We start from the raw sequence: 15,829 nt of genomic DNA, 5'->3' as shown, positions 1-15,829 counted from the left end.
ACCACCGTTTACCATCCTTCAGACTGAAAAACAACCGTTTACCATGACTTGCTGTTTTCTGTCTTCAAGACAATTTTTCATTCAGGCTAACACAGACCTATCTATTTCATGAGGCCATGTTGTTAATTTTGTCGGCCTTTTATGTGGTACGCCGTCAAATGCTTTCTTAAAATCCATATAGACTACTTCCATAGCTTTCCTTTCATCAACCTGGTGTTACTTCATCTACTTGATTTACCATCCACTGTATATAGCAAGCAACTTGCATTAGCACGAATGTGGGAGAGTGTTTATTTTTGAAATCTTCGTTTTCAGAATATCACAATTGAAACGAGAAATAAATATCATAATGTGCTCTCAAGAAAAGCTCGATATGATTGCTCTGTTTCAAATAGTCTTTTTAAAACTGCATGATTTGATCCATGACAATGTACTGGAGAAACTGCTCAGCCTGACAAAACATCTATCCCTTTTTTATCATTTCAATTTTCATTGTTTACTGCACAGTGTACATGCTTATTTGCAGTGAACACACCAATTTCTTAAATTTTTTTATGGAATGTATGTTATAAGCTCCTGACTGCTCATTAATGAAATAGCTCATTGTGGTGCCACCCATTTCAGAGATGCCGCTTGTCAACAAAAGAAGTAATTAAAGAAAGAACAGCTGGATAAATAGTATGTTAAATATGCCATTAATATTCCCAGACCAAAAGCATAATCCTGCAAGTACCCACTTTTCCACATCTTTCTGACCTGGAAAGCATTGAACATCAACAGTGACAACAGCTGTGATTTGAAAGTCCCCATTTGCAATTTGAACTGGCAGTCATTGAGATTGATTTTTAAAAGCTGAAACTATGATGAGAAAGAATGGAGGAAACAATGATTTTCATCTAGTTCGGTCGTCAAACCGAAGGTAAACTCAAAGCGAGGTGGAAATATTAGTTATTAAAAAAGTGGCACATGCAAATATTAAATAGCTACCATAGGAACTATGAAGTAACTTTTATGACAGATTTATCAAATGACCTCAGACAGGGTGCAGAAAGATTTATTGAAGTTCTAGCAGTGATGAGTGTTGAAAATTTCGAGAAGCTAGGATTGTTATCCAGATAGCAGAGAAGCTTAAAAAGTGTTATTTGAGGTTTGCAAAATTATAAAAAGTTTTAATTCTACTGACAGACAAGTCCGCAACCAGAGGACACAGATTTAAGATAATTGGCAAAGGATTGGTGGTAGAATAATTGTGGTGATTTGGAATACATGCCTGAAAGGGAAGCAGATTTAAGAGCAACTTCATGTAAAGTAAACACAGCAAGGCTGAAAAAGAGCATGGGAATGGAACAAATGGATTAGCTGACTCAAATAACCAGTACAGTCATAATGGACTGATAGGCCGCTTCTGTAATTCTATTCAGGACAGAAAGTTTATAATTCACTGATTAAGAAGTTGAATTTACTGCAGTAATTCCCTCGCTGACAAGATGAAACCTTATTGATTTGAGATTAGTACCCACTTCAAGTGATGCAAAACCAGGAGGTTCAATATATTATACCAACTTCAAATCACTCATTAAGGATAAAAGGAACTCTCTAGCATGTAGGTAAGAAACTATCCACAGGCCCCCAATTACTGGCATCTTAATGTCCATTCAATTACATGTTATCAAGAACTGGAAGGATTTTCATTGCCTCCAATGCAGCATATCTTTCCTTGAATCAGGGGGCCAAAACTGTTCACAGTATTCCAAGTGGGTCCTTTATAGTTTTAGCAAGACTTCCCTATAATATTCCAATCTCTTCAAAATAAAGACCAACATTCCATTTGCCTTCCCAATTAACTGCTGAACTTGCATGCTAGCTGTTTGTGATTTATGCACGAGGACCCCCAAATCCCTCAGACTGCAGAAAGCTGCAACACATTCTCCATTTGAATAATATTCACCTCCTTTATTCGTTCTATTAAAGTGCATAACTTCACATTTTCCTACAATATATTCCATCTGCCAAGTTTTTGCCCACTTAACCCATCTATAATCACTCTGCAGACTCTGTGCCATCCTCACCACTTGCCTTCCCACCTATTTCTGTGTCATCTGCAAACCTGGCAGAAGTGCCTTCCCACCTATTTTTGTGTCATCTGGAAACCTGGCACTTCCCTTCCCTTGTCCACTTCCCTTCCCTTGTCCAACTTATTAATGTATATTGTAAATAATTGTGGCCCCAGCACTGACCCATGTGCCAATCCAATAGTTATAGGTTGCCATCCTGAAAATGTTCCATAATATGATAAAAATCTTCATTTAGAGAGTGTCACAATTAAGTCTGAGACTAGGGTCCTGAATTTAAAGATAGCTAAGCTGGCAAAGGAGACTTCAGGGGTTGACGCTGGATAGGCAATGGCAGACATTCAAAGACAACATGGATGAACTTCAACAATTGTACATCCCTGTCTGGTGCAAGAGTAAGACGGGGAAGGTGGTTCAACCATGGTTAAGAAGGCAAATCAAGTATTAAAATGTTAAAACCAAAGAGGAGGCATATAAATTGGCCAGAAAAAGCTGCAAGCCTGAGGACTGGGAGAAATTTAAAATTCAGCAGAGGAGGACAAAGGGTTTGATTCGGAAGGGGAAAAAAGAACACGAGAGTAAGCTTGCAGAAAACATAAAAACTGACTTCAAAAGCTTCTCTAGATACACGAAGAAAAAAAGACTGGTAAAGAGAAATGTAGGTCCCTTAACAGTTAGAATCAGGTGAATTCATAATGTACAACAAAGAGATGGCAGACCAGTTGAACAAATACTTTTTATCTGTCTTCACTAAGGAGGACACAAAGAACCTTCTGGAAATACTTGAAGACAGTGGTTCCAGCATGAAGGAGGGAGGAACTGAAGAAAATCCTTATTAGTCAGGAAATTGTATTGGGCAAATTGATGGGATTAAAACTCTATAAATCCCCAGGGCCTGATGCTCTGCATCCCAGAGTACTTAAGGAAGTGGCCCTAGAAATAGTGGAGACATGGAAGTTTGAAGTCGCCCATAATTAATGAGCTGCCTTTTTTCTTCCATACGCCCCCATTATCTCCAGATTTATTCTCCATCCTATAGTATAGCTACTGTGAGGAGGCCAATACACTACTCTTACCTTGTTATTTATTCCCTCCACCCATATAGATTCTACATCTTCCGATCCAAAATCATTCCTTGCGATCATACTTATTCCATCTCGTACGAACAATGTTACCCCATCACCATTTCCTTCCTGCCTGTCCTTAGGAAAAGTCACATACCCCTGAATATTTACTTCTTCTCTTTGATGTTCTTGTAACCAAATCACATTAACCTCAATTTGTGAGTTTAATTCATTATTTTGTTCTGAATACGGCATGCATTTATGTAAAGAAACATGAATTTTTCCTTTTTACCATTCCCCCTTTGATCCTATTTACTGCTGTTTTTTATGTTTGCACACTCTATCCCTACCCGTCATACTCTGGCTAGCATTACCCAAATATCATTTTACTTTGTAAGCCTACGCATCCTCACTCCAGAATCATTCCACCCTCTATTTAGTTTAAAGCCATCTCTACTTCCCTGGTTATGGAGTTTGCAAGAACATTGGTCCAAGCATTGTTTCAGATGTAGACGTCCCATCCGGTACAACCCCTAGTTTCCCCAGTACTGATGTCAGTGCCTCACGAACCGAAACACACTTCTCCCACACCAGTCTTTCAGCCACGTATTCAGCTCTCTAATTTTATGTACCCTATGCCAATTTGCATGCGGCTCAGGTAATAATCTAGAGATTATAATCATGGAGGTTCTGTTGTTTAATCAAATGTCCAGCTCCTCAAACTCTCTATTCAGAATCTTTCCCCGTTATACCTATAACATTGGTGCCTACATGGCATAGGCATCCTCTGGGATCCTCCCTCTCCCACTGCAAGTTCCCCTCCAGCCTGGAGCAGAGGCCGGAACCCGGGCATCTGGCAGGCAACAAAGCCACCTGGACTCTCTCTCCTTGCAGAGAACAGTTTGACTCCATTATATGTGCTCCCCCCACTTGCGTGGCTTCCCGTACCACAATGCCATGGTCAGTCAGCTCATCCATCCTGCAGTCCCCACCCTCATCCAAACAAGTTTTGGTTTTTTAAAATAAATTTGGAGTACCCAATTATTTTTTTCCCCAATTAAGGGGCAACTTAGCGTGGCTAATCCACCTAACCTGTACATCTTTGGGTTGTGCGGGTGAAACCCACGCAGACACGGGGTGAATGTGCAAACTCCACATGGACAGTGACCCAGAGCCAGAATCGAACCCGGGTCCTCAGCGCCGTAGACAGCAGTGCTAACCACTGTCCCACATGCTCCATTATTTCTCATATGCCACTAGAAGTCAATTTGATGAGACTCAGAAGATTGAGTGAAGGGACCCTCAAAAGGAAGACTCACCCTGACATGGCAGGGAGAAGGAAGCTTGCTAAAAAATCACGAGGGATTTGGTCTTTATATACAAAGTTACATATTTGCCGAGATAAAGGATAAACATGGCATGCAGTTTTCAGTTGTGTTCATTCATTAATAAGGAAAGTAATGTTTCTAGTTTAGTGCATCAGTTGCCTACTAAGTAATGCTGAGTCAATGTCGATTTTAAGTTTGTTTGTTACAGTAAAAGCTTTCAAAAATGAAATATCGTAAAGCAATGCTTCCTGTCAATAGCTGGACAATTCATCTCTTAAAAGTTATAAATAACAGTATGCTTTTGAAAATCTAGGGTTTTGGTCATCTGGGGTCCTACAAATATTTAGAGTAGGAAACAAATTAGGAATGTCCCAATTACATTCTTCTTGTCGAAATAGGTTTTTGTCTAAAGAAGTTAGTTTTTAAATGTGCATTTCCCTCTGAAACAAAAAAGATGATTTCAACTATTTTCAACTTTTATAAAGAAGCAAAACCCACCACGATGTAATTAGGAAAAGAAGTTGAAGTTCAAATCTTATGTTCCAGATTGCTAACTATTCGCATTTATAACTGGACAAATCAGTTTAGTGTTCTTCTACTGTTATTACTGCCAAGGTCAAACCAGCCATGAAGTACTGCTTTCTTCACCTACCTGTAATCAGGTGGTCTATTTCCAGGATGCTCCTCTCTGGGCCATCTGGAACTTTCATCATCCTGGATGAATTTTAACACAGAAAGAAAGACTTAAAAATCTAGAACATCATGGCCTGAACTTGAAATAAATTTCATAGCATGATAGACAATCAGAATAATTTTAACTCAAATAACAGATAGGTTTGGGTTGAACGCCATGTTAAAATATAAAAATTTTGAACTGCCCCACTTCCATCTTTAACAGAAGAGGGACAGTCAACCTGCTGTTCAATCAGAAAGGCAAGTTCCTCATTTAAATACTTTACTGGAGCTCATGCATTTGCATTTCTTTTCCAACATTTAAATGAGCTGGCTGGCTCTCCAAAGCTTTGAGAAGCTCGTGTTGAAGGGAGGTGATGAATGATAGATGGAACAGAACAAGTGCTTTTCTCTAGGGTTTGGAGTAGAGACTTTCCCATGTTATTCTCAGGCCACAATCTTCTTTACAGTCACCTTCTGTGAACTTCTCTACCTGCACGTTATCATTGCACAATTATTTTATGCTGAATATTATTTATATTTCCGGTGTTCTCCCCAACATCCCATCCCATCTCCCTAAACTGCAATTGTCCCAGGCACCTTCCACCAAGTACCTCCTGATTCAATCCCTCCCTCCTCTACTCTCCTAGTCTGCAGCCTGATGCCATAGGTCTACTTGCTTGACAAACTGACAGTCTCTCAATCTGGCTGGCTTCGGCCAGAAAACGTTTTCCAAAATCTGTTATGTCATACTATTAAAGTTGGCAGACCTGTTATGTTTCCCAATTGTTAAACTGCACCCTAGCCCCATCCCCTACCATTTTCTTGATGTGGAGATACCAGCGTTGGACTGGGGTGAGCACAGGTTAAACTCCAACAGGTTTGTTTTGAATCACTAGCTTTCAGAGCACTGCTTCTTCCTCAGGTGAATGAAGAGGTGGGTTCCAGAAACATTTATATAGACAAAGTCAAAGATGCAATATGATACTTTGACTTTAAATGAGTCTTCGCAGGTAATTAAGTCTACAGGTCCAGACGTAGCAACTGGAGAGAGGAATAATCACAGGTTATAGAGGTGTGAATTGTCTCAAGCCAGGAGAGTTGGTAGAATTTCGCACGCCCAGGCATAAACTATATAAATGTTTATGGAACCCACCTCTTCACTCACCTGAGGAAGGAGCAGTGCTCCGAAAGCCAGTGATTCAAAACAAACCTGTTGGACTTTAACCCGGTGTTGTAAGGCTTCTTACTGTACCATTTTCTTATCAGTGCAATTAACTTCTTGGTTTGGAGGCTACTATTTTGGTTCGTACTCTAGTCAAATTCCCAGCATAAAATGATAATAAAACATAAGAGTTGATGAGAAAACACCGTGTTAACCTAGATTTAGGAGCTATTCTAAAACTCACAACAGCGAGAGCTAGCAAATTTCCCCAATACTGCAGCAAAAGGTACTCTACTTACTTCGGCCTGGACAGCAGAAATATTTGGAACCACGTGAGAAGATGTCTCACCATCAGGAACATCCCTGTCCCTTCAAGGAGTCAGCCTGGTTGATTATCCATTTGCAGTGACTTAAAGTGCTATAGATCTACCAAAACAAATTTCTAAATTCTGTCCTACAGCCAACTTGATGATGAACAGATTCCGTTACATCCAAAACTGCCCAGAGAAACATTTTCCCGTATTTGATCTTTTGACACTAAGCATAGGTTTTAAGCCTTTGAAAGGTGGAAAAAGTTAAAAACCGACTATAATCAAGGAAATTCATAGGGAATACATGTTGAAAGCATAGAGAAGAAACGATAAATTAATGTACATTTTATGCTTTAAGGGAGGATACCATGGGCAGCACGTGGGCAACACGGTAGCACAAGTGGATAGCACTGTGGTTTCACAGCGCCAGGGTCCCAGGTTCGATTCTCCGCTGGGTCACTGTCTGTGCGGAGTCTGCACGTTCTCCCAGTGTCTACGTGGGTTTCCTCCGGGTGCTCCGGTTTCCTCCCACAGTCCAAAGACGTGCAGGTTAGGTGGATTGGCCATGATAAATTGCCCTTAGAGACCAAAAAGGTTAGGAGGGGTTACGGGGATAGGGTGGAAGTGAGGGCTTAAGTGGGTTGGTGCAGACTCGATGGGCCGAATGGCCTCCTTCTGCACTTTATGTTCTATAAGTAGAAGTATAAGATATTGTGATTGGCACCAATGCTACATTGTGTAAAGGCCTAGGGTATGTCAATACATTTAATTTACAGCAAGTCAACAACAAACATCTTTTTCCTCCTCCTTAGCTTAGAAGTATGGTTTGTGATAAGTCAACACTTGCTGTAATGAAGAGCATTACTGAATGAAAGTTGAAAACTTGGAACAGCTTTGTGCTCAAATAAGAAAATACATCTGATGCTATGACATTCCAAACCAAAATAACACAATGCATCAATATATTACAGAAAACCGGATCTTTATGAACACTTAAAACAGCTTTGGTCCAAATAAGGATAAAAGAATTGACCATCAGAGGTGAGGCAAGAATGATTGCCCTTGACATCAAGGCAGTAATTGATCAAGTGTGGCATCAAGGAGCCCAGGCAAAATGGGCATCAACAGGAATCGGGGGCAACTTTCCACTGGCTGGAGGAACACCAAGCACAAAGGCAAATGTGGTTGTTGGAGGCCAATCATCACAGAGCCAGAGCATGACTGCAGGGGTTCCTCAGCATCCAAGGACCAACCATCTTCAGCTGCTACATCAATTTAAAAAAAAATTTAGAGTACCCAATTCATTTTTGCCAATTAAGAGGCAATTTAGCGTGACCAATCCACCTCACCTGCACATCGTTGGGTTGTGGGGGCGAAACCCATGCAAGCACGGGGAGAATGTGCAAACTCCACATGGAGTGACCCAGAGCCGTGATCGAACCTGGGACCTCGGCGCCGTGAGGCAGCAGGGCTAACCCACTGCGCCCCCGTGCTGCACATCAATAACTGCTTAACAATTGCATCAATGACTGCTTATTAATTGTAAAGTCAAAAGAGGGGAAGTTTACTGATGATCAACAGTGTGCTCAGTTTTATTCACAATTCTCCACATAACAAAACAAACTGTCTGTTCCCAGATGACAATATTCTGCACTGTAAATTCTATGATAATCTATGATAAGGCAAGGAATATTCTCTTTTTTGGAAATAGTAATTACCTGACACTTGTGTGTGACTGGAGTGCCTAACTGTCTCCCCTTGATATTCAATGGCACTACCATAACTGAATTATAAACCATCAAGAGCCTGGGAATCATCATTGAATTATTATGGGCCAGGGTTTAGAGAACACCAAAATATATCATGGAGTTCACCTGGCCCACAAGTTTTAATAGATTTTGATTATGGGGAGCACAAGGGCCCACTTTACAGGTGTGATGCAACAGAGATCTAAAGTATTTTTAAACAAAACAATGTTTATTCTATGAATCCAGTTAACATTTTATAAACACATAGTAAACATCTTATCAACTATCAACACTGATACCCTCCTAAAGATACAGTACTCTATAGGTAACCCTTAGTAACTTTCCTGACAACATCCATAAGTCAAAGATCCTTTTTAACAAAGACAGTAGGTTTGCATTCCTTATAAAAACAAGTATTACTTTGAAATCATCAAGTGATCTGGAGACATTATTTAGCATGCAGAGAGAGACCAAAATACTTCTCCTTGGTTTGAATACTGCTCTCCAACTGAAAACGAAACTAAAACTCAAGAGCCAAAAATAGCTTCCAGCTCAAAATGAAAGTAAAAAGCAGAGCCAGAGCCCAGCTCCACACACTGACATCACTGTAGCCACTTGAAAAGCCAAACATTTCTTAAAGTGACATTCCCATGACAGAATAGAAACTCAACTGGATCGGCCATATAAATAGTGCGGTTACAAAAACAGGTCAGGGGCTGGGAATTCTGCATTAAGTGACTCGTCTCCCAAAGCCTTTCCAACATTTGGAAGGCACAAATCAAGAGAGCAATGGAGTACTCCCCACTTGCCTGATGAGTACTCCAAAACCCACGAGGCTCACACCATCCAGGATAAAGCAACCCACTAGGATGGTAGCCCATCCACCATTGAACATCCATCCATCACCAATATAATGTGGCTGCAATGTTCATCAGCTACAAGATAGTAACTCGCAAAGGTATCTTTAACAGCATCTCCAAACCCACAACCTCTACCACCTAGCAGGACAAGGACAGAAGGCATGTGGAAGCAGAAGTGACATCAAAGTTCCTCTCCAGTTGCACACCATCCTGACTTGGAAGTGTAGGATTTCTCCTTCATCATTGCTGGGTCAAATCCTAGAACTCTCTATCTAACACCACCATACAATGCAAACAGTTCGAAGTGGCAGGCCATCACCTTCTTAAGAGGCAATGAGAATTAAGCAACAAATGTCAATTATAAGCCAGTCTGTTGCTACCAGTGGTGGGGAGTTGTTAAGGAAACAATATTTAGGGCGTAAATAAAAACATCCACTTGGACTTTGAAAGGAGAGCCATTGGGAAAAGTTTGGCCAAACTTAACTGGGTTTAGCAACCAAGTAACAGGAGATGCGGGGGTTGCTGTGCTGTTCTTGTCACATAGATAAAATTTCAAAAGATTTACCAAATGTTAGGTTTGATTAATAAAATTGAAGACAATTGGGTTAAAGGGTCAAAAGCAGCATGGATACAAAATATCCTGGATGAAGACTGCAAGCAGAAAAAAGATGTGCATAGTACAAGAAAGAACAAAGTTTTTAAATTAAAAAAAAAATGTAAATACCCAATTCTTTTTATCCCAATTAAGGGGCAATTTAGCGAGGCCAATCTATCTACCCTGCACGTCTTTTTGGGTTGTGGGGGTGAAACCCATGCAAACACAGGGAGAATGTGCAAACTCCATACGGAATGTGGAGTGACCCGGGGCTGGGATCGAACTTGGGACCTCAACGTCGTGAGGCAACAATGCTAACCACTGCACCACCGTTACCGCCCACTAGAAAGAACAAAGTTGAACATAGAAAGTTCAGAGAGGAAGTGAAAACAGAAACATGTAATGGGAATCCCGATTTCCAAAAGTCGAGACCCCCATTTGCATATTATAAGGGCACTGCCTGTTGATTCCCTTATTTCTAACTTTATTTTTGTTTTTATCGTTTTGATCCACAGATGCTTAATGGGCATAGATCTGAAGTTGAGCAGGGGAAGTGAGGAATTCAAAAGTTACTGTTGAATATGCCAAAGCAGCACTCACAAAACAGCAGGTAGAAAACGATGAACAAGGTTTATTAGGAATACAATCGAACTCTCCACTCTGAGGGGTCTCGCTTCTCAACCTGCACACAGGTCAGGGTTTTTATACTAACAAAGGCTCCCCTTATGGGAAGTCCCACCGGCCCGTTATCATCGAAGTCCATATTCCCTGGAGATCACGGGGCAGTAAATCATCCTTATTCCTAGACTTCTGTCCGGAGTGACGTCCATGTTGGTGGACTGGCACCAAGGGTCTCTCGATTTCTTTGCCCGGGACGGTTTTCGGTCGTCGGCCATGCGTTACCAGGAGGCATATTCCTGACCAGGGAATGCCGTTTTCATGAGGAGCACCTGGGCAGCGCTGGCTCGGTTGCAGGATCTCGTACAACAGACTCAAGTGGGGGCATAATATCCATGTCCAACTCTGAATCAGAGCTGGGCGGGACTTCGTCCAGCATCTTGGCGTCTTCGACCGGTGTTCGGACTCTCGATGGCCAGCACAACTGGGGGCAGCGGTGGAAACGGTAACAGTGGTGGCAACAAAAGCGGTACACAGTTCTGAATCGGGACCTGGAACATCGGCAACACAGCAGCGGTGATGGTCCACGTGCTGATTGGATTCACGGCTCTGTGCCCGTAGCCTATGCAAAACTAGTCCAGTTTGCGCCAACACGACAAATGGGATCTATGTGGCCCCTTCGCAAAAATTCCATATGTGCACGTGATCACCAGGATGAATGTACGCAACGGTGCACGCTGGCCGGCATCCGCCGCAGTTCTGTTCTGCCTATGGCGGACCTTCCCGCCAAGGTCTGGGATGACCAAACTTAGACGGGAATGGAGGCGGCGACCCCTCGGCATGGCATACGGTGATATGTGGTAAGAAAGAAGAAGTTTGCCAGTCGAGTTCCCCATGAACCCGAGGTCCGCTTCCTCATCCCAAGTTTGAACGTCTGAACTGCCCACTCCGTTAGTCCATTTGACACCGGGTGGTACGGGGCAGGTCGTACTTGCCGAGTGCCGTTTGCGGACAAGAATGACCCCAATTCCGCACATGTGAACACCTCCCATTGTCGGAAAATAGCACCTCAGGAATGTCATGTACGCCGGACAGTTGACACAACCATTTGACTATGGCCCGAGCGGTCTTCGCCTGCATCCTATGGACCTCACCCACATCGAGTAAGCATCCACAACAATAAGGAACATTGCCCCCAGAAAGGTCCCGTGAAGTCGATATGGAGGCGGGACCACAGTCACCTGGCCATTCCCATGGTTGGAATGGCATCACCGGTGGAAGCTATTGGTGCTCCTGGCATGATGTGCAGCATTGGACCAGTTTTTCGATGTCAGCGTCAATCCCTGGCCCCCACACGAGTGTGGGCCAGCATCTTCATCTTTGACAGCCCAGAGTGTCTGTTGTGGAGGTCTTGCAAGAGTAGACCGCGCCATCACTCCGGATTCACCACACGTGTTCCCAATAGGATAACACCGTCTTCGATACTTAACTCCTTATCTTGGAAGTGTACGCCTTCAAATCACCTGGCAAAGCGTGGTTTTGGGCTCCATACAGTATGATGGGTTTGATATGGGACAACTACGGGTCCATCTGGATCCACCCTCGAATGGGAGATGCCATGACCATCAGGGAGTGCATAAAAAGGAGGGCTGCGATGACTTCATCAGCCGATGAGGTACGGACGGCCTGTTGGGGAGGGGAAGGCGGCTCAACACATCAGCTTGGGGAACCTTTATCCCAGAACGGTGCTCCAGCACATACTCATATGCTGCTGTTAACAGCGCCCATCACTGGATTCTCGCAGAAATTATTGGTGGTTGGGGGAGGGGAAGATTGCCTGGTCCTCCTTAAACAACCAGAGTAAAGGTTTGTGGTCTGTAAAAACAGCGAACAGATGTCCGCAGACATATTGGTGAAGCTTTTTCATCCCAAAAAGCACGGCCAACACTTCCTTCTTGTTCGGAGCATAGTTTCTCTCAGCTTCGGCAGGCGTCCCTGATGCAGATGCGATGGCGTGCTCCGACCCGTCGTCCATTTGATGGGCGAGGACAGCACCGAGCCCATAGGGAGAAGCATCGCACGTCAGCAATAGTGATTTATATGGGTCAGCAGCTTGGGAGGACAATAGTTGCTGCTTAACCCTTGCGAAAGCGGTGTCCTGCACCTGGTCCCATTTCCAAGGTTGCCCCTTTTTTAACAGACAGTGGAGTGGGGCTAATAGTGTAGTCAGATTCGGGACAAATTTCCCATAATAGTTCACAAGGCCTAAAAATGAGTCCTGTTCCGTCGGCCCGCTGGGTACCGGGCCTGCCGGATCGCCTGTACTTTCTCCATGGGGCACAATCCATAGTGGTCCACGCAGTAGCCCAGGGCAAGTGATCTCGATTGCGTTGAAAACACCCTTCTCCCTCCGGAGGCGAACAGCAGCCTCCTGAAATCGAAGGAAGACTTCGGCCAGATTATCCAAATGTTCCCAGTCAGACAAGCCTGTAATCAAAACATCATCCAGGTAACCACCACGTGTGGGAGCCCACTGCAGGATGTTCTCCATCACCCTCTGGATGATGATGCACGCTGAGGAAATCTCAAAATGCAGTCAGGTGTTTCATATCCACGGTGTGTGTTTATGGTCACAAACCGCTGGGATTCTGGGGCCAAACTCAGCTGGGAGGTACTCATGGTTCATGTTATGTTCAATAAAGGATCATCCTCCCTTGAGCTTAGCAAACAAGTGTTCTATTTGAGGGATGGCATAGCAGTCCAGTCAAGAAGCACAGTCATTTTATAGTCGCCACCTAGGACTACGGAACCATCAGACCGGCGGCGCAAAAATCAGCAAATTGAATGAGTTATGAGATTTTCAAGCCCTCGAGCCTGTCAATCTCAGCGTCCACTTTAGGCCGCAAAGCATAAGGGACCGGTCGATCACAAAAGAAAAGCAGCTGTGCCATAGGGTTCATGCGGGCCAGGGCCTCCTTTATGGTACCCAAACCATCCTGGAAAATGGGCGGAAATCTCGCCAGAACATCTTGAGGGCCGTGCGGGTGATTTGACCAGGACCATTGAGGTGCCCACGATTGCCAGGGGTTCCCCCATATAATGGCAACCAAGGGTTCCCCCGTATAATTGCAAGGCGGGCGTTTTTGTCTCAAAGGGTCAGTGTTTGGAGGCCGGATAGATCTGGTTGAAAGTGGCAGCTGATCACCAGTATTGCCGTCCCAATATAGAGTTCCATCCGAATTGAATGTCCATTTACCTGCAGGGCAACCCGAAATCGAGGCAACTTGCGGTGATGCCATGCAGTGCAAATGTTGGTGGGAACGGTCGTTGTCTTCCATGTAGTGAGTTTGGCAGTCGGGCCTGGCGGGATGGGGTGGTCCCTCGTTGTGTCGTGGGCTCTCATAGTCTCTGCACCTTGCACCCAGCGGTTGCCGGTCGGTATCCACACTCTGGACTGGCTTGGTCGGGGGGAAAATATGCGGCGACGCTCCGGGAGTCTCTGCACCTTGCACCCAGCGGTTGCCAGTCGGTATCCACACTCTGGACTGGCTTGGTCAGGGGAAAATATGCGGCGACGCTCCGGGTCCCAGTGGCGGCGGCCAGTGTCTCTGCGGTAGTCGTCCCACTGTCAGCAGCTTGCTTCCTCAGTCCGGGCGGGATTTGAACGCCAGACGTTTAGAATAGAAAAGTTACATCACAGAAGGAGGCTATTGAGCCCATCTTACGCATGCCAGCCCGAGCACACCCATATGCCCTTTCTAATGCTTCCTTACTACACCCGGTCCATAGCCCTGTAGCTTAGAACACTTAAGGTGCAGATCCAAGTACTTTTTTAAAAAAAAAAACAAGAGTTCAGGGTCTCTGCCTCCACCACCAACTAGGGCAGTGAATTCCAGACTCCCACTACACTCTGTATAAAAATGTTGTTCCTAGTGTCCCCTCTACACCTTCTGCCTCTTATCTTGAATCTATGTCCCCTGGTTCCAGAATTCTCTTCCAAGGGAAACAATTTTATTCTGCCCATCCTATGTCTTCCCCTAATAAATCTGTACACCTTAAATCAAGTCACCCCTCAGCCTTCTTTATTCCAAGGAAAATAACCCTACCTATCAAATCTCTCCCCGTGACTTTTCTAGCCCTGACATCATCTTGTAAACCACCTCTGCACTCTCTCCAGAACAAGAAACATCCTTCCTGTAATGTGGTGACCAGAACTGCACACAATACTCCAGTTTTGGCAGCCTAGGATCAGCATCACCATCCCCTGGAGTTCCTGGACCCCATGTTCAGCACTCTTGTGGGAGATAGCTATCTCTACCGCACGATGTCATCCGGCCAAAGGTTTTTTCTGTATAGTTACATAGTGGATTTCATATACTAAGCAGTCGCATAGGGACTCATCGAGTGTGGTGCCGAACTCTCAGGTTTCGACTAACTTTCTTAATCTGACCAAGAAGTCACTCATAGATTCGGCCTGGACCCGAGTGACCATCTGGAAGCGGAACCGCCAGACGATTAGTGGCGGCTTGGAGTCAAAATGCTCCCCAAACAGGGCCACTAAAGCGGCAAAAACCACAAATCCAGCATGTCTGGGTGGACTGGGCTTCCGATGAGGCTAGAGGCAAGTCCCACATACGCCGATAACAACATCACTGTCTGTCTATTATCCACGATGATTCTGTTGGTGCAAGTGAAATACTGCATATGGTCAACATACTGCGACCAGTCATCAGTGCCTGCATTAAATGGTTCCAATTTCCCAATGTTCGGCATTTCGGCTGGTGGATTGAAGGCCTCCTGAGCCCTCGGTTAAATGGGGCTGGCGCATAGTACTTGGTGCCAGTGACATCCACTTCTCATCGCCAGAATCCGCCAGAGCAGCACACATGAAACAGCAAGTAGAAAACAATGAACAAGGTTTATTAGGAATACAAACTCTCCACTCTCTGAAGAGTCTCCCTTCTCGACCTGCACCTAGGTCATGGGTTTTATACTAGCGAGGGCTCCCCTTGTTAAGGGAAAGCGCCAGCCCCATTGCTAGGAAGGTTCATATTCCTTAGAAGTCACAGGGAATCAGAACGTCCTTATTCCTTGACCTCCATAGGAGTTATAACAGTTGCAAAAGAGAACACTGTAGTAGCAGAACTCAGACTTTTCAGCACTCAAGAGATCGATGTGACTCTGTTCGATTGGTTGGTGGCCAATGAATTGGTCAAAAAGCAGTGTTCTGCCCAATAATAGGTGGCGATTGGATCCTGCCCGCATGATTTTCCGAGAGCCAGGGGAAGAACAGTTGGATTTCTGTATGCTCAGAAGCAAGATGCTGCTTTCTCTCCTCGTGTTTTGTCTGTCTTGTGTGTACACAGTGTGGGATGCATTTAAGTGGGGAAGGTTAG

The 15,829-nt window shown here is 44.2% G+C and overlaps 1 protein-coding gene across 3 annotated transcripts in view; it reads right to left on the bottom strand.

Annotated features, from left to right (window-relative positions):
• The window catches only part of pphln1 (periphilin 1), a 221,779-nt gene that overhangs the window by 177,761 nt on the left and 28,189 nt on the right, over positions 1 to 15,829 (bottom strand). For all 3 annotated transcript variants that reach the window (XM_072484379.1, XM_072484381.1, XM_072484380.1), the window contains exon 4: positions 5,117 to 5,178. In XM_072484379.1, coding sequence (XP_072340480.1) covers positions 5,117 to 5,178 — 62 coding nt within the window. The remainder of the gene's footprint in view (positions 1 to 5,116; positions 5,179 to 15,829) is intronic.

This window comes from Scyliorhinus torazame, chromosome 19 (genome assembly GCF_047496885.1).
Source record: "Scyliorhinus torazame isolate Kashiwa2021f chromosome 19, sScyTor2.1, whole genome shotgun sequence".
NCBI classification, from domain to species: Eukaryota; Metazoa; Chordata; class Chondrichthyes; order Carcharhiniformes; family Scyliorhinidae; genus Scyliorhinus; species Scyliorhinus torazame.
The sequence above is the reverse complement of the archived record's forward strand: the minus strand, read 5'-3'. Positions and strand labels throughout refer to the sequence as shown.